This window comes from Antedon mediterranea, chromosome 10, assembly GCF_964355755.1.
Source record: "Antedon mediterranea chromosome 10, ecAntMedi1.1, whole genome shotgun sequence".
Classification (NCBI taxonomy): domain Eukaryota; kingdom Metazoa; phylum Echinodermata; class Crinoidea; order Comatulida; family Antedonidae; genus Antedon; species Antedon mediterranea.
Window position 1 is genome coordinate 23053089 of NC_092679.1, and position 14659 is coordinate 23067747.

At 34.9% G+C, this 14659-nt stretch overlaps 2 protein-coding genes across 3 annotated transcripts; both read left to right on the plus strand.

Moving 5' to 3' along the window:
• The first annotated feature begins 61 nt into the window (after positions 1-61).
• On the plus strand, positions 62-8243 carry LOC140059811 (proteasome subunit alpha type-6-like). The gene is made up of 7 exons (XM_072105740.1): positions 62-225; positions 2806-2900; positions 3179-3260; positions 3528-3683; positions 6607-6785; positions 7179-7273; positions 7796-8243. The coding sequence occupies exons 1-7, from the start codon at positions 150-152 to the stop codon at positions 7851-7853; spliced, it is 741 nt and encodes a 246-aa protein (XP_071961841.1). The 5' UTR covers positions 62-149; the 3' UTR covers positions 7854-8243.
• A 586-nt stretch (positions 8244-8829) lies between these two features.
• On the plus strand, positions 8830-13431 carry LOC140060315 (uncharacterized). 2 transcript variants are annotated; one of them, XM_072106465.1, is made up of 5 exons: positions 8830-9048; positions 11064-11157; positions 11346-11499; positions 12460-12618; positions 12935-13431. In XM_072106465.1, the coding sequence occupies exons 1-5, from the start codon at positions 8978-8980 to the stop codon at positions 13000-13002; spliced, it is 546 nt and encodes a 181-aa protein (XP_071962566.1). In that variant the 5' UTR covers positions 8830-8977; the 3' UTR covers positions 13003-13431. The 2 variants fall into 2 exon arrangements, with proteins under 2 accessions (XP_071962566.1, XP_071962567.1); XM_072106466.1 differs by having other exon boundaries at positions 12487-12618.
• Positions 13432-14659: the final 1228 nt, after the last annotated feature.

The following is a 14659-nucleotide window of genomic DNA, read 5'->3' on the forward strand; positions in this document are numbered from 1 at the left end:
GTCTTTTGTGCACAGGCGCTTTGAAGTTGTGAGACTTTAATCCTGTATACAGGTACCTTAAAGCATCCTGGATTTCTAAGCCCATATAGCAATCACCGTGAATTCGCAAACTTTTTGCAAATTTCTGTTATATTTGTAAGGTTTATAAAATGTCTCGAGGCACAAGTGCGGGTTTTGACCATTACATTACAATCTTTTCACCAGAGGGAAGGTTATATCAAGTTGGTATGTTGTTTATATACAAATTATTATGTATTTTCTTCATTTAATGTTAGGCCTAGGCCTATCTGTTGTGCGGCACAGGTTGGATGGTGTGGTGCTTTACCGGCGCCCGAACACTGGATTGGGCCTTTTGCTATGCTAGACTGAGTTTCGAATTTAAATGTCTTTATATACAACTGAGGGATGTAATTGATAGGCCTATGTAGTAGCCAAGGCCTATATTAAAAAAGAAAACAATTCTCTCAAAGTCAGTTATTTATAAGCTGAAAAGTGAGATTTATTTTAGTTGACTTTCCATTCACTAATGTGTGGAACTCACTACCCAATGACATTAAAATGTCAACCAGTATTGGTATGTTCAAACATAAAATTCATGATATGTTTGTCACCAGTTATCTTTATTTTTAAGCTACTGGTTAATTCATTTTCTCTCGACATTTGATTTGTTATTACGCCGTGGTTAGGATTCCGGCACCGGAACTCCAACTGCCCAGCGTTAGGGATTCCGACACGCTATTGCGCATGCCCAGAGCGAGGTAATCGGCGACTCTATACTTATCAACAGCGATGGATTATTTCATAGCTGCGCCACACGGCGAACTAGCCTAGATGCCTTCTAATGTGGGATCCACTATTCTAGGCTAGGGCTACCAGTTAGACTACGTGACCAGTGGGCCTATAGTATTTATTTTGTAATTAAAAAGTGGTTGCTTCATTCATATATAAAATTCATATCATTATGAATTATATAATTACATGACTAGTTTTATGATTTTTCATAACGCATTATACTGTACATATACAACATGCAATCACAAGTTGATTTGTTGACGGCAGCCACCGCGTGGATGTGAAAAAACTGTTCGGGAAGTCAGGGTCGCAACGCTAAAAACAGCATTACGATTCTTAGATAGATACTGATACTTATTAATATCATTATAATTATTTTAACGCGTGGCGTAGTCATATTTTAATTATTAATTCATGTATGGCATAGGCCAAGTTTCATCCATCGCTCTCTCGCTCGCGCAACGACTATCTAGGCTACAGTAAATCCCTATAGCACTCCGACTCTCCGTGGTGTGGCACTATTATTAGTGCAAGCTATAATTCACTTCCCAGAGCTCTGGGCATGCGCAATAGCGTGTCGGATTCCCTAACGGTGGGCAGTTGAGTTCCGGTGCCGGAATCCTAACCACAGCGTTGTTATTATCACAGCATTATTTCCATTGTTAGTATTTTTATCGTTACAATTAATATGGTACATTATACTGTTTTTATTTATTTATTTATTTAATTATTTATCTATTTCAATTTCAATTTCAATTTTGTTTGTTTTGGTTTTTTTTTCTCGTTTTAAGGGGCTTTGCGTCTAAAGCATTAGCTTACAGCCTAACCCCGTTCACAACCTCAATTGATTTTGCATGTACTTTGTATTATCTGAGATTGTGAATAAAGTTATATATTATACAAATAATGAATGTTTATGAGTGTAATGGTACAAATAATGGCACGAGGTGAATGATGAAAGGTTATATCAACGAGGCAAAGCCGAGTTGAAATATAACCTTTCATCATTCACCAAGTGCCATTATTTGTACCATTACACGAATACAAAACATTCATTATTTGTTTTATATAACATCTAATTAAATTCTAGTTATTTGAATCAAATAAAAGGTAGCCCAAGCCAAAGCTTACTACATTTCATTCACACACATTGATTAAAAACAGTAACATTTGGGTTTTAATAATGTTATATTAAATGTTATATTTATATGGATTTCGTAAACACACCTACTTTTGTGTTAATTATGTCAACAAACGACCAAACAATCCTAGGCCTAGCAAGGCTAAAACGCCTAGGCTAGGCCTAGCCTAATACTAGCATGGCCTAAGGCTAGACCTAGTACTAGCTTGGCTGAAAGGCAAAACTTCGACAGACAATTGGAACTTATCTAAGCTAATTATGGTTTTTCCAACAATTCCACGTCTTGTAGGGATGTCCCCATTAATTAATCAAAATCCTAAAAACGATCTAAAGCTAATTTAAATGCCTTTTTGAATGAAATTAGTACATAATGTCCAAATCGTACACAAATATCTGCTGCTGTTGCATATCTCGCGGTGGTGTTTACAAATGAAACTGAGACCAGACGACAGTTGGCGCTGTTGTATTTCACAGTACATAGCCATATCATAGGATAATTTGTGTACTAGATTTTTTTTCATCCGCGAGACGTTTTTTTTTTCGTACACAAAAATGTTTCAAAAAGTACTATTTAACGATCGTTGAATAGTGCGTACTATTGCACGCCATGTGACCCACAATCGTCCAATCAAATGACAGGAATTTATTTAGGTGTTATATAAATACATCTATTCTATATAGCCAAGTAAAACTAAGTATACAGAACAGAGACTCCAGAGTGCCATCCAGGGGGTAACTTGGAACAGCCAGCATAACTGAACATCATTCCATGACAAGACACCTTCCAACAATGTTGCATGTACAATATACACAGTATGTATCAGCATATTTACACAAGCCTAGTATTCTTATCTTTTTCAACTTATTCCTAGAATATGCTTTCAAAGCCGTCAATCAAAGTGGCGTAACATCAGTTGCAATTCGAGGAGCTGATTGTGCGGTTGCAGTTGCACAAAAGAAAGTGCCAGTAAGTATTATTATTATTAATATTCGGAAAAGAAATAAATTAAAAAGACCAGTTTAACAGGAAAGTGTCTTCTATAAGATGTCCCGAGAGATGGGTTTTACTGTATATATATCACATTAAATTAATAGCAAAGTTTCATGCAAAGTTGTTATTGCATTAGTACTAGTCAATTAGTTTGTTTTTTCCCAAGTACCTTGTTGTCTAATAATTTGCAGCAGCTGTGTGTTTTTTATGTATTATACAGGGCATATTTTACCTGCTCTTACTTTTATTTTCAGGATAAACTATTAGATGCTGACACTGTTACCCACATGTACCAATTGACAGAGAACAACGGATGTGTTATGACTGGACTTGTTGGTATGTTTGTCAATGTTTTTAGCACAACTACACTGCCCCCTTAGACCCATTTGGGCCGCGAAACATTTTTGAAGAGCCTAAAGGTGCCTTGAGAAACAAAATAAAGGAACGACGATAATGTTTCAGCGTCGTAATATAGTATGACAATATAGTTTGATTTTGGATTTTAATTTAATATTTGCGGAGCGCTGCCTTAGGCAATTTAGGAGAGTTTGAATGCAAATAAATTGTTGAAAGAAAAAAATTTTTGATTTTTCTTTTGTGCAGCTGATAGTCGGTCTCTTGTTCAGAGAGCGAGATCAGAGGCAGCCCAATGGAAATATAAGTATGGTTATGAAGTACCTGTAGATATGTTATGCAGAAGAATAGCAGACATCTCACAAGTATACACACAGAACGCCAGCATGCGGCCACTTGGTTGCAGTAAGTATACATATACCCAGGGCTGCAAATTAAGGGGTATTTGGTCGCATTTGCGACCTAATTTTTCTGTTTGCGACTAAAGCAACAGAATAGGTCGCGCATAGCGCGACAAGATCGTCTGCTTGTGCGAGTTGTTTCAAATTGAAGTCAGGTGTGTTTTCCCTATTTAACTGTGTTGTAATTTAATCTCTCTCTACTCTACGGAAGGCTCAGGAGTTTCCACTAGTCACCGCCGCCGCAAAGGAGTCAGGTTCATTCAAGCGTACAAAGCCCCTAAACATTTTACACTTGTTGTGATTGGAAGTTCGTCCATTTATTGTATGCTGCCTTACCCAATCACACAAAAGGACACCAAATACACAGCACAGTGTGACGCGCGGACGACACAAACCTCGTGGAAAATCACCTCCGTTTTAAAGAAGGAATATAAAAAAACAATTGTACCGCCGTACACAGAAGTTAGCCAGGGCGGGCGCGGCAGATACTAAGGATTGTCGCCGCGCAGCCATCAGCATTTTTTAGGCAGTATAATGGTTATATCATGATTACTAAATAATGTAATTAATGATATATATAATAATATCTATTCATTATATAGATTAAACAGCAGTATTGTTTATCAGTAGATTTAATACTTTATTCCAGATTCTGATTATCGAAAATTATATATCAGAGAAAATACCGCAGCTTTTCCTACGAAGTAGCTTCGTAGATAAAACAGGCTACGTTGTTGGCTTTGTAGGTTACGATGTTCTATAGTAAGTAACAAGGTGTGAAAATTATTATTTAATGTGTTAATTTTGACTGGCGGAGGAGGACCAATTTGTACATTACTAAGAAATATATAATATAATATTTTTTATTCGTAATGTTTCATTCGTGTGTGTTTGTTTACTCTCAACAACGGTGAATATAAATTTCCTACAATGTAAACGTATACGAGACACGATCCAACACAATGAACTATGCCAACTAATAAAAATAATATAGCGAACGTCCAGTCGATCCAAAAACATGCAAACAAAAAGATCGTAAACAATTCATTCTAAATATAGTATCAGAACGTTCAATCGGTCGCTCAAAAAGACTGCCGACAGAAGACCATAATTAATACAGACCTAGTTTTCTGGTCACATGTCATGAAACGCGATACTCTGTTTTACCACGTGGCTACAAAACAGAGTACTTGTACCTGAATTTTGCGTCACATGAAACGTAATACAGCTCTATAAACTGTTCCCACGATTCGCACGTTTTTTCCCTCCAAATTCTGGTCGGGCCTTTTATCGTAATAATAATTTACAAAGGCCTATGTTAAATCTTAACATGGAATATATATTTATTTTGCATATATTTTGTTTGCGTCCTAGCCAAGGTGTTGTTGTTTTTATAATTCGCTAAACCAAGGTAGGATTGAATGGCCGGATTGAATCATGTAGGCCGCCGAAACTCTCTCTGCGTGAGTTGAGGGCCTCGGGCCCGATGTCGTCTTGTCGGCGGATGTCCTGCCAAATTAGGACAACCGATGTGTAGGGCGGCTACAAAAATTAACGTCTTCTACTAGGATTTTAATTAGCCAACAAATACATGTTTGTTTCCATTGTTCATGCTCCTAAAGGCGATGGCATTGGTGTATCGACGCGTAGATATTATCATAAACAATACATCGTAGGCAACGAACAATACTTTGTAAATTGCAGGATACGTTTAGAGAACAATGACCTACGGTCTATTTACGCGTAGGCTACGAAAGGTTACGCGTATATACAAAGCAGTAATTTCTTTCCGTACCGTAAAAAGAATAAATCTTGCGTGAATATAAGTGGCGCATCAGTACCAGTGCCTAAAATGTGCATAACTCAATTTATGTGCTCAGAAATCGATTGAAACAACCTATAATTACTTAAAAATCCCCCCCCCCCCTTGGGGGGGGGGGGGCTTTTATTTTTATACCTCCCCCCCCCCCCCCCCCCCCCCCCCCCCAACTAAACTAAAAACGGATCTGTGCGGATGGGGTTTGGGGTTTGAGGGAAGGGGGTTGTTGTCGATGAAAAGGTGCTACTAAAAAAATTGGTGGTGCTACCAAAAATAAAGTAAAAAAGTTAATTTGCAGCCCTGATACCCATTGCTACTTTATTGACATCTCACAAGTATACACACAGAATGCCAGCATGCGGCCACTTGGTTGCAGTAAGTATACACATATCCATTGCTACTTTATTGACATCTCACAAGTATACACACAGAATACCAGCATGCGGCCACTTGGTTGCAGTAAGTATACATATACACATTGCTACTTTATTGACATCTCACAAGTATACACACAGAATGCCAGTATGTGGCCACTTGGTTGCAGTAAGTACACACATACCCATTGCTACTTTATTGACATCTCACAAGTATACACACAGAATACCAGCATGCGGCCACTTGGTTGCAGTAAGTATACATATACCCATTGCTACTTTATTGACATCTCACAAGTATACACACAGAACGCCAGCATGCGGCCACTTGGTTGCAGTAAGTATACATATACCCATTGCTACTTTATTGACATCTCACAAGTATACACACAGAATGCCAGTATGCGGCCACTTGGTTGCAGTAAGTATACACATACCCATTGCTACTTTATTGACATCTCACAAGTATACACACAGAATGGCAGCATGCGGCCACTTGGTTGCAGTAAGTATACACATATCCATTGCTACTTTATTGACATCTCACAAGTATACACACAGAATACCAGCATGCGGCCACTTGGTTGCAGTAAGTATACATATACCCATTGCTACTTTATTGACATCTCACGTATATTTGTTTTTACATAATTTAAATAATTACAGTAATTTAGAGGTTTTGCAATCTTACGAATGATAACGAAAACAGATATGTCACCATTAACGTTTTATAGGTATGATATTAATTGGCTATGATGAAGAGAAAGGGCCTCAGGTATTCAAGACTGACCCTGCTGGTTATTTCTGTGGCTACAAAGCTACTAGTGTAGGAGTTAAACAAACTGAAGCCAACAGCTTTCTGGAGAAGAAACTAAAAAAGAAACAAGATTGGTCATATGAACAAACAGTTGAGGTAAATTTAAAATCCAGGAGGGTTGGAATATCTGTAGGAGGGTGGGAATATCCGTGGAAGGGTGGGAATATCCGTGGAAGGGTGGGAATATCCGTGGAAGGGTGGGAATATCCGTGGAAGGGTGGGAATATCTGTGGAAGGGTGGGAATATCTGTGGAAGGGTGGGAATATCCGTGGAAAGGTGGGAATATCGGGATGGGTGGGAATATATTGAGAAGTGTGGGAATATACAGAGAATGGTGGGAATATATGGAGAATGGTGGGAATATCCGGAGAAGGGTGGGAAAATTATAGATTTTTTCTATTTTCTATTCTTCCAATGCAGAAAAAAAATGCACAATGTTGGCAAGATTAATAACTGTGTTTTAAAATTATTTTTTTTTGTTTTTTTAGACTGCTATTAAATGTTTAAGCACCATATTATCAGCAGATTTTAAACCATCAGATATTGAAGTGGCGGTCGTAACTAAAGAAAATCCTAAATTTAGGTAAATATTTAGAATTTGTCTGACACAAGTTCTGTCTACACTATCAAACTTAATGTGACACAAAAATGTGATGTGCCCATATATGGACCATATTTATTTATTTATTTTTTTATTCAATCGAAACCAACAGCGATAATTACCGCCACTAACAGGTTTGATACAAACAAAGCCAGGACTGTTTAAAGCACCTTGATTGGTCCTAACAATGATCAAGGGCTTCTCTCGTCCAGTGCCAACCTTGACCAGAGGTCTGAGGCAGATACTAGATGCAGGGCACATCACTACTATATTTGGCCACATCACTACTTATTAGTATAAGTACCATATTTGGGCACATCACATTTTTTTGTCAAACAGATAGGAAAAAAATTAAGTAATTGTATTCTCAGACGATTAATAAATAAATTAAAAACTATTTACCCAAAGGCCATATAATATTTTTATGCCCCTAAAAATACACATTAGTTTTATACTTATTTAATATATATTAATTATTTTAACTTTATTATTTTTTTTTCCTAGGGTTTTAACAGAAGCAGAAATTGATGAACGTTTAGTTTCTCTAGCAGAGAAGGACTAAAATCACATCACATTCAAACAACATTATTATAGTGTTCTTTTGAACATGTCAATTTACACCGTTTGGAATAATAATATTAAATTGAAATTTCATATTTGAATTTCATAATATAATCAGAGACATATAGTAATATATCTCTGAAACAATATTATTTAACCAAGTTTAAGAATATTGATAAACTAAAATTAGATTATTTATAAATATTCATAAGGTGTATTTTGTATACATTTATAAACCATGGAACACTGCTTAATTCATAAAAACTTATTGAAAATTCATAAAAATTCCAATAAATATTTGAGGTAAGTTCTTAATTCATATTAATGTCTGTAACCATCCACAGCCCACTTACTGATTACTAAGTAACTGAAAATAAAGGATACATGTTTAGTACAAACTTGTGTAAGATTGAACTCCTTTTTATTTGAAACTCACGAATGAAATCAATTCACATGACATGTTGGACATAATACATGGATATGATGATGTCATATCACTACCATATTTGGTCACATCACACTAGTTTGATAGTGCAGACAGAGCTTAAGAAACATTTCTTCTCTAAATCCGTTTGCCACTACTAAAGCGATTTTTTTTTTGGGCGAAATTAGGAATTGCAAACTCATTTACTTTCTATGAGTATTAATAACGACGACAAATGGTTCTGTTCAATGATGATTGTCCCCACACAAAAATGCACTAATAATCAATTATTTTATTTAGTCCAACACACGGTCGTTTATTTCTGGATTCGAGCGCAACTTTTATACGTATGAAACGCCATGTGTACCAAAATATTTATCTTTTTGCAAAGTGGATCCCCCCCAAAAAATGTGATATGCTCATATATAGAAGTGCATAAAACATTACGCGCGCTTTCATCCGCCGTGTGTAAAACTATTTATCGCCCTCTATATGTAGGTCACGCAAGACCTTCGCGTCGTTTACTTAGCTACACACTGCTGCGAGCCTGCAAATACAATACATTATTATAATAACTATTGACAACGTATAGAGAAAAAACACTCGACAAAAGAAGCGAACGGAATAGAAGATTAGCGTATCTTGCATACAGTAATGAAGCATTTAAATATAGTTTACTAGACATAGCAACGAAAGAAAAAATGACTACCCGAATGTCTATACCCATGCAAAGATGGGGTACGGAATACAATCCTATAGCCCTCGATGATAGGTGAGTAAAAAAATGTTATCTTCTTAAATGATTTTTACTTTTATTATTTAACGGCGTTAATTTACTCTTGATTTTAGAAAACCCTGACTGGTTGAGTTCTGTTACGGTGTGTGGAAATTTATAAGACATGCGTTTTCATAGACTATTATTAGGCACAATTTGTTGCAGATGGTAACCAGTTTGTACATATTTATTTGAATCAATTTCGATTACTTGTAGTTATTAATTAAACTAATGGACAAATATGCGAATACAGTATCCAACGACCAACCTCTATTCAGACAAATCCAACTCCCGAACCACTACATAAGAGGCCTAGTCTCATAAATTAGGACAAAAACAATATTATAGGTAAATGGTCTTTGCAATTGCTGATTGAACAAATCTGTAGTCATTAACCCTTCAACATACCTCCGTTGTCAGTTTTCAAATTTGATAACAAACTCTTGTGTCAACCATATCTTAAATAAACATAACTTAAATACACTTTATTATCATTTTCGTTAAATCGTACCATCCAAATGCACAAACATTCTTATGACCCATGCGTTCTTTTGAAAGCACCTTTAGGTAATGTGTAGGCCTACGATATATTTAAAAAAATATTTATTTGAAAAAGATTCACAATATACTTTAATTCACAAACATTGTAAAACATTATACATAATAATATATAAGAGCAATCAGAGAGTTGCATCCTCCTCCAGGAGTGAAAAAAGAATTAAGAATCGTGATAAAGATCTCAAAATTAATGATAGAGTATATATACATAAATGGTTTTAAAAAGATTCACATACATAAATTATAATTTGATACATATATCATTTCTCACTTTATTGGTTTGAGTAGGTTTAACGATTGATATCCTTTGCGGGAGGCAAGCAGGTATTTATTGCCCTTTTGCTCTTCACGTTTGATTTGTAAAAACACAACTAAAACACGACAGCTTAAAAACAAAAAGCTCAGTAGTCTTTATGTAAATACAAAAGTATTTAATAACCATTGAAGAGAATGTTATAAAATAAACCCAGTAAATTCAGGCACTCTAGTGTCAAACATATTTTGAACACAATTTGTAGAGTTGTTGGTCAAGTTAAGAAGGTTTGTGATCCATTGTGTTATGCCTGCCAGTCTCTACAGTAGTCGGAATTGTCCACTTAAAAAAACAATTCTTAACTTCATAAAATGCATAGGACTACTTGGTTTTCCTGACGGGAACCAACTTGTTTTTTTCTTCTAATTAATTGTATATTATTTCTTCACCCTTATGTAATTCTATTATTAAGTAAGACACACACGCTGTTTACAAACAAAAACAAGTTTGTTATCGAGATACAACTATACAAAAGATGCAAACAATGAACAAACTTAAGGCTTAAGTCTATTGTGTTAAGACTCGCTAGACCGCGTCCTGTTGTCTAGCAACAACAGCATGTGAGTTGAAAAGGGAATTAGCTTTGCAAGAACGTCTATTGTTAATAGGCCTAGAATATAAATTATACAATAGTTGAAATAGTTTAGACGTACACCTGGGTAATCGGCTATCTTGTGTGTTGATCTGAAGAGGAAATAAATACGCCAAAAAATAAATAATTTCCAGGTTTATAGTGTAATTACGTAGTAGAAACTGCGTGGGGAATTGTACATGGGATTATTGGGAAGCACATTCCATGTTGCTAATGTATTTAACTGATCATTAGAGACCATGAGAACAACACAATATAATAAAAAGAAATATCTAAAAAATATAGGCCTAATAGTACAATTAATTGGCCATTTGAGAGAAATGGTTTTAAGAAATACGTTAAGGAAGATTAAGTTGACTTTATATATTATGAATTTATGATTTTGAAACAGTTTTTTTAGACAATTTGACGATTTCTTTCCAACACCATAGTCCAGCGCTTTTATAGTATGTGCTGTATATAAAGCGAAATATAAATAGGTCTTATGATGTAGTTAAACGTTTACCATTAATATTTATTATTCACATGTTTAAATCATTTGCTTTATAGAATTGCTTATGGAAATATACCCAAATGGATTGTACAAGGAATTGATATACCGAATCTTTACGATCCGAATTCAAACTTTCAAAAACAGACAATGGTAAGTAAAAGTGTGATCTTTATCAGATTTAATCATCAGGTTTTTTTGTTTTCTAGTGTGGTTAATTGTTGTACGAACCTTCGTGACAAGATTTCGTCACTAATAATATAAAAGAAAGACATATCATATGGTTACTGTTTTATTTTCAATTGTGTTTTTAAAATAATGTCGTTTTTCCATTGCTTTAGCTTCCGCCTCTCTACGCTGGTAATAAAACAGGAATCATACAGATGAGTGACGTTCGAACCCCGCGCCAACCGGATCCCCGTAAAATGGTTAAAGCATTCTCAATCAAGACACGTGACTTACCGTGGGCAAAGGGTGATGAGATGTCAACATATTGTAAGTATTTTTCACGCTGCTGCTTTAGCCCGCTACGTCCCATTAGGACTACTCAATCGGAAGCTAAAGCAAGCAGCAGTTATAGTTCTAAGGACAGACAGTTTTGTGAAAATGGAAACTCCACTATGATTTATTGATTCCAGCTGATACAGTAGACCCAAAAAACGTCTGGAAAAGAGTCTATTAGGACATGTCATGCTAAAATTACAAATCCCTAAGCATTTCTGGTATATTCACTGTCAGATATTCATTGAATTATTTTCGAAACAGTCCATTAAAGTTTGTGTTTGTAATAGGATACTTCACAATTGAAATATCTAGGGTGATGAAGTGACCCCCAGATTTGACCTTAGCAATAAAATTAACTAAAGTGACAGAAATTGAGTATTCACTTCTGTAACAAAAAAATAATATTTATTCACATATAAAAAAAGAAAAGAAACCCAAAAACCATTGTCTGACAGACAATTTAAGTATTTGTTGCTTTAAATTACATTTTATTTCAGGTAAAATAACTATTATGTGACAATAAAATGACACATTCAAAAACATTTGAAATAAGAAATATTTTTCAATAAGCGAGCAGCGTTTTTTGTAAGAAATATTTCTTGTTTATTAAGTGATAGGCCTATTGGTTATTATTGTGAGGTTATTAAAATTCGTTTATTCGCTAAATGCTTGCCATGGCTTGGCCGCCCATATACGACTCACTTTCAAAGTAAACAAAGATACGTTATATTATGGATCTTTGGTTTTACACACGACGCGCAAAGCTACTACAACAGTTATTTGCACATGTTGATATATTTCTGAACATGCGCAGAATGTTTTTTTTTCTTTTTCGCATTCCGAAGTTCTAAGAGTTCCCCATAAATCTTTCGTTCTTGCTACCAATATTTGAAATCTGTTAAATGAATTTAACAATAACCACTATATATAATATATTGTTTTCATTTTTAATGCCTAATAAAATGAATGTGCAATTAGTGGATTCACCGTACGCATATGCTACGTCACACCTAGGTAAACAACCAAATAGATCATGGAAATTTAATGTTTATAATCAGCACGCCAAGAGTGGATTCAAGTTTTGGGTTGAGGAGAAACAGCCAGTAAATAGTAAGTAGAAATGGAGACATGATGCAGTACTGCGAATACTGTGACTCAATCATAGTCATTTTCTCTACAAAAAAAACTAGAGGGCGCTAATCTAACGCAATACGTCAACTTGAAGGCGCTATTTTTTAGCGCCCTCAAGTTTCATTTATTTCACTTTACTAATAACTTGTTTAAAATTGATGTATTTTGTAGGAAAAATCTGCGTATTTTGATCTCATGTCCACAAACAGGACTCGGATGTTGATCCATGGTATTATATAAGAAGACAATTTAGGCCTAAACTTAATTTTTTTGTTTGTTTGATTGTGTTTTTTAGGATCACAAAAATACACATTTGGATCTGCTAAGACGTTTCTTGGACTCGGAAATGCCCCAAGAAATTGAGTAAAGCACTACGGCTACCAAAAATAACGTTGACATTATTACCGTGTTGCCGTCTTGGCGCCAAGTATTGCATTCTTTAAATTATCGCACAAAAAAAATGTTTTGTGTACCAAGCAGTGAAGCGGGTATGGAGATGGGTTGAAAAGTAGTCTCTATGTATATAAGTATTGTCGTTGAAGAATAAATAAAAGTGTGATTAAATGATTGATCTCGAATAAAATACAAATTATATATTATTTTTTTCGCATTTACTGTTATGTCAAGTTCTATTGATACGGACGCCGTTTATCTTGAATCGAATGTACGTCTAGGCCATTCAAATGTTTGGAAACGAAATGAACCAATGGAAGAATAGGCTTTCTTTAGTATGTTATAAGTGTTGATTGTACATTGTCTCGCAATAATATTACATTGTTTGTGTTATTAATAAAGTGTCTATTTCAATTTCGGTTGTGACGTGTACATTATGTCCTTTGACCTTTGTGCTAAAACGAATTGTATCGAGTACGGTACCCCCAGACCTCTTTTTGTACCAAGTATTTAGTAGTCAAAACACTATTACAATTTCCAGATAAATTGTCCAATGAGTTATGATCCATCTTCTAGTGGTATTTAATGTAACGTATCTAAAGATGGATGGTTGACTTCACATAGACACATGGAACCCACATTGTACCGATGTCTTCTTGTTCTGTAATGTTTGTGAATACTTTTGTCGTTTTAACATTGCACGACTAGCATTCTTGATTATTTGTTTTATAACACCTAATTTTAACGAGAAACTAAGGTTGCTTTTTAACGCTTTCAACGGAATTGTTATTGAATATTATTTGAACCACAATCCTCCAATCAATTATGACAAGACTTTTACTCAGCTGTGAGTTACTATAACATACTATTTCAAGTATAAAACCCTTGTTTCCTTTTAAAGACAATAATGTTATAAGAATTTATCTAAATTTTTAATGGATAAGAAAACGTTTAATAAACAATTTCCGGCTTATTTTTCAGTAGTTTCATGTCATTAGTTGAAACATGGTTGAAACTCATGTTCAAATAAGTTACCGAAAATGAAATTGAAACCCGGCTATACAAACAAATGGAAACTAACTAAATGGAAAATTCATTCCTATGTATTCACACGCAAGGCTGTTTCGGGGACTAAATTGTTACATCTCATAGGCGTTCAATCCAACAATATGTGAATATTTGTTAGGCCTAGCAATATTGGATTGGATGAAAATATTTAAAAAAAAATAAGATTGTGGATCTAATCTAAAACTGGATATATTTACAAGACTTAAAGGGCGGAAGTGCTTTGTTTGTACGTTGGGATTGTTTGTTCGTGTTTTTCTTTTTACATTATGTCTGCTCAATGAACGTAGGTACTGTTTTCCGAGTGTTTTTCTCATTTCTACCATGATATTTGATGATTTTTATTAGAAACTACCCCATTAAAGACCATTCTATTAAAACTGTTTCTAAATTGATGTGCTGACGTGCTGGTTCCATTCCAGTCCATGTCCGTAAGGTCTGCTGAATGACCGTAAGTACTGTTTTCTCATTTATTCTACAATATCTGATGACTTATATTAGGAACTACTGCAATTAAAGACCATTTTATTAGAACTGTTTTAAATAGATGTGTTTTAGTGTT

What these genes read in the sequence shown, in the direction of transcription:
- LOC140060315 (XM_072106465.1), top strand. Translation starts at nt 8,978, where the DNA reads ATGACTACCCGAATGTCTATACCCATGCAAAGATGGGGTACGGAATAC. An exon ending in ACTTTCAAAAACAGACAATG is followed by an intron (nt 11,158 to 11,345) that starts GTAAGTAAAAGT and finishes CCATTGCTTTAG; the next exon opens with CTTCCGCCTCTCTACGCTGG. An exon ending in TGATGAGATGTCAACATATT is followed by an intron (nt 11,500 to 12,459) that starts GTAAGTATTTTT and finishes TTTCATTTTTAA; the next exon opens with TGCCTAATAAAATGAATGTG.
- LOC140059811 (XM_072105740.1), top strand. Translation starts at nt 150, where the DNA reads ATGTCTCGAGGCACAAGTGCGGGTTTTGACCATTACATTACAATCTTT. An exon ending in TTGCACAAAAGAAAGTGCCA is followed by an intron (nt 2,901 to 3,178) that starts GTAAGTATTATT and finishes TTTTATTTTCAG; the next exon opens with GATAAACTATTAGATGCTGA. An exon ending in TGTTATGACTGGACTTGTTG is followed by an intron (nt 3,261 to 3,527) that starts GTATGTTTGTCA and finishes TCTTTTGTGCAG; the next exon opens with CTGATAGTCGGTCTCTTGTT.